This window comes from Gorilla gorilla, chromosome 11, assembly GCF_029281585.2.
Source record: "Gorilla gorilla gorilla isolate KB3781 chromosome 11, NHGRI_mGorGor1-v2.1_pri, whole genome shotgun sequence".
Classification (NCBI taxonomy): Eukaryota; Metazoa; Chordata; class Mammalia; order Primates; family Hominidae; genus Gorilla; species Gorilla gorilla.
In genome coordinates, this window is record NC_073235.2 from 125,237,985 (window position 1) to 125,245,950 (window position 7,966).

The following is a 7,966-nucleotide window of genomic DNA, read 5'->3' on the forward strand; positions in this document are numbered from 1 at the left end:
GGCTCATGCCTGTAATCCCAGCGCTTTGGGAGGCTGAGGTGGGCGGATCACCTGAGGTTGGGAGTTTGAGACCAGCCTTACCAACATGGAGAAACCCTGTCTCTACTAAAAATACAAAATTAGCTGGGCATGGTGGTGCATGCCTGAAATCCCAGCTACTCAGGAGGCTGAGGCAGGAGAATCACTTGAACCCGGGAGACAGAGGTTGTGGTGAGCTAAGATCACACCGTTGCACTCCAGCCTGAGCAACAAGAGCGAAACTCCATCTCAAACAAACAAACAAACAAAGAATTTACTCATGTAACCAACCACCACCTGTTCCCCAATAACCTATGGAAATAAAACATTAAAAAAGGACAAAAAAAGAGAAATGCATTCCAGTGTCCCAATTCCTGTAACTCAATGTCTGCTACGTGTTAGGCACTAGGCTAGGAGCTTTGGAATAATGCAAAGACCCTGACCTTGCTGATCAGACCCTATAATCAACTTAGAAGAAAGGCAGGCAACACACAACAATAGCAAAAGGCAATGCAAGGAAGGGCTTTTGGAGTCACATTCAGCAAGTGCCTTCACATTCAGTTCAGGGAGAAAGCAAGAGAAAGGTTGGTTCCAACTGTGTTAATACATGAAGATATTTTGGAAAGGAAGTAGCTTTTAAATTTAGCCTTAGAAGCACCAATAAGATCTTGATGGAGGCGATTAAAGTGTGCTGTACATAAAACAAATGCAAAACTTTGACCCTAAAATTGTATTAGGCATATTTGGGAAAAGCAAATAGACGTATGTGAGTGGGGCAGAAAGTTCAAATGGGAAAGTGAGAGAAAACCTGGAAGATAGGTTAATGAAACCCATGTCATAGAAGACTTTGTAAACCTCTATGCTAGTATTTCCGAGTTTTCTATTTAGACTCACGACATCAGAATTAGACTCCTGGGCCACACTTCTGATCAGAATCATAGGGCAGTATCCTGAATCTGCATTTTAACCATCTTCCTAGGAGATTCCAATGCACACTAAAATTTGAAAACGTTTCCCATTCAAATAACCATCAGGGCAGTGTGGCCTAGAGGTATGAGGAAGAAAGGATTCGTCCTTTTGGACGTCCCTCTGCCAGGGAAGTCTCAAAGCAGCATTCTTTAGCTCTGTGCATTCATTATACATTTAGGTAAAATGACTGTTTTTATCTTCCAGGCTTCGTTAGGGCTCAGACTTGAGTCCAGTGGAGCTGCCTGGGAGGTGATCTGAGTGGCAGAATCTTCTGTCCCCCACAAGAGAGGAGAGGCTTGTTTGCAGTGTGAAGCTCATTGCACCTGGCTCTCCTCCTCCCCTCAGAATTCTTATGCCTTTAAAAACACACAAACAAAATGCCCTCAGAGCTTCAGGGGTGAGATTTTATCACACCAACCTGTATAGAGGACACAGTGAGGGTCCTGATCCCACTCGTGTGGAAGTTGAAAGGCAGATACTGTTTGGAAGAGGAGAGACTGAATTTTATCTTACTTTTTAAAAAGAGGTACTGTATTCACATGATACAAAATTCAAAAGGTACACAGGGCATCCTGTGAAAAGTCTCCTTCCTGATTGTACCCAGCCATCCAAGTAGCACCTCTGTGTATTCAAGTGAAAGAGTATCTCTGTATCTGCCCAGCTTTTAAAAATGGAAATGGTAATATACTGTATGCACTGTTCTGCACCTTGCTTTTTAAAATTTCTTGTCAGAGCTTCCTTGTTCTTTGTGCAGCGGCATAGTATTCCACTGCGTGGCTACATCATAGTTCAATTTCACTAGTCCTCTATAGGTGGAACTTGGGTTATTTCCAGTGTGATGCTATTACAAACAATATTACAACAGATAGCTTGTAAATATGTCCTTTTAAACGTGAGCAGTTACATCTCTAAGGTCAAGTCCCAGAATGAGATTGTTGGGCTGGAGGATAAATAAATGTGTAATTTTTAAAGCTATTGACAGGCTCCTCCCCATAAATGTTATACCATTTTGCATTCATATGATTAATGAAAAAGAGTCCCAGTTCACCCCTACAGTTTCATTAACGGAACGTTAAACCTCCGCATCTGTCAGCAGGGACAGGCGGGGAGTTGATTCTCTGCACGGTTTGTGTGGGAAGGTGGAGAAGGGAGCAGCTATACTGGGAACCTCGCCAGGGGTCCAGAGCCTGCTTTGCAGACAGCAGCGGGCATTCAGTGGCAACGAAAGAGCCCACCAGCTTTTTAGTTTTTGTTTATGTGTCTGAAATATATTTTGAAATTTTAATTTAAAAATTAGCAGTAAAATTGACTTTGTTTGGCATAAAGTTCCATGAATGTTAATACATGTATTGATCTGAGTGACCCCCGCCACGATAAAGAACAGTTGCATCATCCTCAAACCTCCCTCCTCCCATCCCTTCGGAGTCACAACCTCCCCCTACCCTGAAACCCCCAGGCAACTGCTAATCAATTCTCCATCACTATGGTTTTATCTTTTCAAGAATGTTATCTAAATAGAACCATACAGTATGTATCCCTTGGAGCTTGACTTCTTCTGTTCAGCGTAATTTCCTGGAGGTTTCATCCAAGCTGTTGCATGCATCAGTAGTGTGTTGCTTTTTACTGATGAGAAGTATCACAGTTTATTTACCCATTCACCCATTCAGGGGCATTGGGGTTGTTTCCAGTTTGGGCTGATTATTAATAAAACTGCTATAATCATGCATGTACCATTATTTGTGGAAACATAAGTTTTAATTTCTCCCTAGCATAATTTTCATACCTTATTATAAGTAAGCTTAGGGATATTTTCATACATTTAAGAGACATTTATATTTCCTTTTCTGTTAGCTGCTCATTTCTCTTATCCGTTTGTCTTTTTGGTGGTTGTTGATTTTTATTTTAGAAAGATTGGTTTAAGGGAGCTGATAGGACATCCAGATGGAAATGTTTAGCGTTCAATCAAAAAATGCAGGCCTCAATTTTGAGAGAGAGGCTCAAAGATGTGGATTTGAGAGGCACACTGATAGGGAATGGAGAGTTGAAGCCAGGGAGCGATGTAAACTCGAGAGAAACACACAAGGCTCAAAGACAGAATCTGCAAATGCCCATGTTTAGGATGCAGAAAGAGGAGGATGTAAAGGAAGAAACCAAGAAAGAGACTTCTTAGAGGTCACAGAAGAAGCAGGCTATTTCAGGGTAACATTAATAAAAGCTGAATTTTAAAGGTCTGATAAGTAAAGGGTTTAAATCCCAGAGCACGATGTCAAGAGAAAGAGAGAACATCTTTCTCCAAGAATTCCAAATAACAGGCCTGCAGTTCATTCTGATTGTTGTAGCAAGGTCACATGATTACCCCTGCGCTATTCACTATGAAAGGAATTCAGTGCGTTGATTGGCCTACCTAGGTCATGTGCTTCAACTCCATAATTTCCCAGAACCTCATGGATCCCCAAGGGGAAATATGGGGCTGTTGGAAGACTTAGATGCTGAAGAAACAGCCAATGAATGTCCAGTGAGTGGCCTTGGAGAGTGGCGTATCATCTGAGTGCAGGAGCTTAGAAGCAGCTGCACATTAAGTTGAGAGACTGGAGGCAACATGCGTAGAAAACCCAAAGAGTTTGGCTCAATTTTGGTAACCAAGAAGCCTATATGAAGGATTTTTCTCCCCAAAATTAAGGCAATATCAGTGCATATTCATACACCCAAGAAAAGAAACCACAGGGAGGGAGGCTGCAGAGATGGTGAAGCCTGAGGGGATAGTGGAGGGGAACTGAAGTGCATACTGGTAAAGCCCTGGAGCCAGGTGCAGGCGGTCAGGACACTCAACTCTTCCTCTGAAAGGCAGTCTCCCCCCCACCCCCGCTCCGTCCACTCTCACTCCCCCCCATCCACTGTCACTTCCCCCACACCCTCACTCCTCCCCTGACCACCCTCACTCATCCCTCCCTCACTCCTTGCCTACCACCCTCACTCCTCCCCCATCCCCCCTCACTCCTCCCCATCCCCCCTCACTCCTCCCCATCCCCCCTCACTCCTCCCCCATCCTCCCTCACTCCTCCCCCATCCCCCTCACTCCTCCCCATCCACCTTCACTCCTCCCCCCACTCCTCCCCCATCCCCCCTCACTCCTCCCCCATCCCCCCTCACTCCTCCCCATCCACCCTGTCCTCCCCATCCACCCTCACTCCTCCCCATCCACCCTCACTCCTCCCCATCCACCCTTACTCCTTCCCTATCCACCCTTAGTCCTCCCCCATCCACCCTGACTTCTCCCGGCCCCCGTCCACCCTCCCCACTGCAGTCAGACAATATTTTTAAAGTGAAAACCCAGTCATGTTGCTACCCAGTAAGATCACTTCGGGGCCTCAGGCTGCTCCCAGGACGTAGTACTCATGGCGTGGGTTGGACTTTAGGGCCCTGTGTGAAGTGGCTCCTGCCTGTGTTCACTCTCTCTCTCCAGCCCCCAGGGACCATCAAGATCCCTCACTGGCCTCTTCCCTCTGAAATAATGGTAACTGCCTGTCTCTTTACCAGACCGTGAGGTCCAGGACAGGTGGGGATGGTGTATGTTTGGTTCACGTGGATCCTCTAGCGCTGTGTTTGGCAAAGAGTAGGCACTCATACATGACCAATGTATGAAGGATGGATGGATGCCCACTAATCTGTGAAACTTGCTGTTGCCTTAGTGATTATTTCTAAGATCTAATTCTCACCCATTGTTTATCCAAATCAGATGTCATTGTATTAGACACTAAGCAAGAGAAATAAATAATGAAGTTATTAGAAAAAGCAAGACCAAGTCTTAGAATTCTATTATACATATAGGAAAAAAAGAATATATGGAAACATGCAAACTTAGGGAAAGTGCTTAACTCTAGGTATTGAAACTAAGAATCGATTAATTATATTGTGCAAAGAGAAGACTAAGGAAAGAGGGAAATGTGGGACATCAAGGAGTTAAAGATATTTTAAGCAGGGAAGGAAGGAGGCGATGGAGGAAAGCAAGCCACTGTTCTAAAGAATGGGATTAATTAAATAAAGCATGGTACAACTGCTCAATGAAATTGTATGCACGCTATTTGAAATCCTGTCTCTGAAGGTGGGGTAGTAGTGTCAAGGCTGACGCAGAAGAAATTTGGTGCTACCACATCCAAATGTCTCCTCAAACCACCCCAAAGGAACATGTCCTCTACATAACACTGATGTGCTTGCTGTGTATATTTGGCTCCCCCAGAAGCGAGCTTCCTCCTTTAGCCAGCCTGCAGCCCAACCCCCAGGTGGATGAAAGGATGGTGACACCTCGGTGAAGACGGTGACAGTATTTGTGATATAAGTGTCGAAATACTAGATTTATATAAGTTTGAAGGACAATGAGATTACAGTTATTCATTACGAAAACAAATACAGAATTTATTCTAAAAGGTAAAAAAGGTGAAAGAAGATATGTAACATGAGTAGTATGGTTGCTGGAAGCATTTTTTCGTATTTTCACTTCAAAGTTTTAGAACTTTACACTTTCTTTGAACATGTACTGTAAAATAAAACAATGCAAAAATTGTGTTTTAAATATCAAATTAGCCATACTTGATTCAAATTATACCTGTATACAAGGAATCACTCATTGGTTCACACCGTTCTTTTCTCTCCTTCCCAAAGGATGTGCTGGCTGGCGTCCTGATCACCGCACTCCTCATCGTCCTCACCTACCCTGCCTGGACCTTCATCGACTGCCTGGACTCGGCCAGCCCCCTCTTCCCCGTGTGTGTCATAGTTGTGCCATTCTTCCTGTGTTACAATTACCCTGTTTCTGATTACTACAGCCCAACCCGGGCAGACACCACCACCATTCTGGCTGCCGGGGCTGGAGTGACCATAGGATTCTGGATCAACCATTTCTTCCAGCTTGTATCCAAGCCCGCTGAATCTCTCCCTGTTATTCAGAACATCCCACCGCTCACCACCTACATGTTAGTTTTGGGTCTGACCAAATTTGCAGTGGGAATTGTGTTGATCCTCTTGGTTCGTCAGCTTGTACAAAATCTCTCACTGCAAGTATTATACTCATGGTTCAAGGTGGTCACCAGGAACAAGGAGGCCAGGCGGAGACTGGAGATTGAAGTGCCTTACAAGTTTGTTACCTACACATCTGTTGGCATCTGCGCTACAACCTTTGTGCCGATGCTTCACAGGTTTCTGGGATTACCCTGAGTCTCAAACAGTTGGAAACTAGCCCACTGGATATGAAAGCCAAGACATAGGAAAGTTATTGGTAGGCAAATCTTGACAACTTATTATTTTTCTTTAACAACAAAAAAAGTCATATGCCCAGTATTTGCAGCACAACTCAGGGGAAGGGCCTTAGCTTACAGGTACTCCCAGCCTTCATCTGCCCCTGCAGAGCAGTGGCTGTCAGCTGGATGCGGCACTTTTCTGTATTTTCATCCACACAACTGCCCAGCCAGAGTTCGCAACACTGGATATTTACACCAAATAATTGTGGTTGACTTGTCTGAAGCCAACTGACAAAAGGATCAGCTTTTCCCACTTGTATTTTTTAAAAAGAGGGATTGTGATCATTGTCACAGAGTGGGTGCTGGCCTCTCATATATATGATATATATATCATTTTATATATATATATATATATCATATACATAATTTTTACTGCCGTCTCTAGTTTTAAGTCCCAACAATAGGAAGGCCGATCAGCTATATTGATATATTTAAGGCTGTACTTCACTAATTTGGGTTGAGGATGAATATATCAGCCACAGCACATTAAAGAATGAGCCAGGGATTTGTCATGGTTGGTCACTTTTTAAAGTATTTGATTACTGCAACTGGAGAATGAAAAGTGTATATTGGTGACGCCAACCTCAGTTTTTGAGCACTCCTGCTCTGTGGTGAGAATCAGAAAACAATTCATCGGGGTGAAAAAAAAAGGCATTACCTGATTCACACCCTTGTCTTGCTAGCCCTCTTCCATTCATTTCTCACAAAGCACTTTGCTCTATTAAATCCTCTCTCAGTCTCACACCACTGCTTGCCCCTTCAAAGGGTATGGTTCAGGCTCCTTTCAAGACATTTGGAGTTTCTCTCTGGGGAAAGAGCGCCCCCTACTGGTTTGGCTTCAGTCTAGGTCCACCATCCCTCTTGATCTGGCATCTTGGAGATTAATTTAAAAGGCAAGCTCACCACAATGTAAGCCTATGGTCTGGCCAACCTTGCTTTTGGGAACTGTGACACCAAAGCCCCCAGGACTATCTGCCTCTCCAGGAGCCAGATAGAATGACATGCCTTTTTCCTAATTGTCCACATTCCATCACCAACCCACTGCCACTGTGGGCCAAGCCATCCATCTTGCAATCTTCATCTAAAACAGCTCTCATTTCATGCCAGTTTTGCTCAAACCTGCACCGTCACAAGATATTCAGAAGATGAAAACGTAGAAGACACCCCTGAATTAAAAACACATAGCAGTGGCTGGAATTACTCCAAAACATGCCCAGTGATCTCACTGTAACATGGGATTTTCTCAGCCAAATAGGCAACTCATGCTTCCTGAGTGTAATCAAAGCATGTGGTGTTTTGGGGCCATATGCACCAGGTTTCTTATTTTAGAAACCTTCAGCTGTCTTGCTTATGTACCGTATGTAAATTTACTCTTTTTAAAAATCACTTTTATTTGATTTTGACTTATTAAATGCTTTAAAAGCCAGTGTTCTGTTTCCTTGCATTTTTTTCTTAACGTAGACCTTTTTCTCTGAATTCATTGGACCTGAGTTGAAAAGGGGACAAAAATAAGAGGCAGGCTACATAATTCTCTGTTCTTGTCATAATCCAATCATGTGCAAATGTTGGAGAGCCTTGGAGGACCCACAGGTGTGGTAACAGGAAAGAAGTGGCATGTTGGCATCCTTAAATCCCCTCCTCTACTCCATGATACTAAAGAACCTCCTTTTACTTTATATGGAGTT

The 7,966-nt window shown here is 43.8% G+C and overlaps 1 protein-coding gene across 1 annotated transcript in view; it reads left to right on the plus strand.

Annotated features, from left to right (window-relative positions):
- Positions 1-7,708, plus strand: part of SGPP2 (sphingosine-1-phosphate phosphatase 2) — a 136,311-nt gene extending 128,603 nt beyond the window's left edge. Inside the window, exon 5 of the mRNA XM_004033273.5 lies at positions 5,647-7,708. Within this exon, the coding sequence (XP_004033321.2) occupies positions 5,647-6,198 (552 nt within the window). The 3' untranslated portion in view covers positions 6,199-7,708. The remainder of the gene's footprint in view (positions 1-5,646) is intronic.
- Positions 7,709-7,966: the final 258 nt, after the last annotated feature.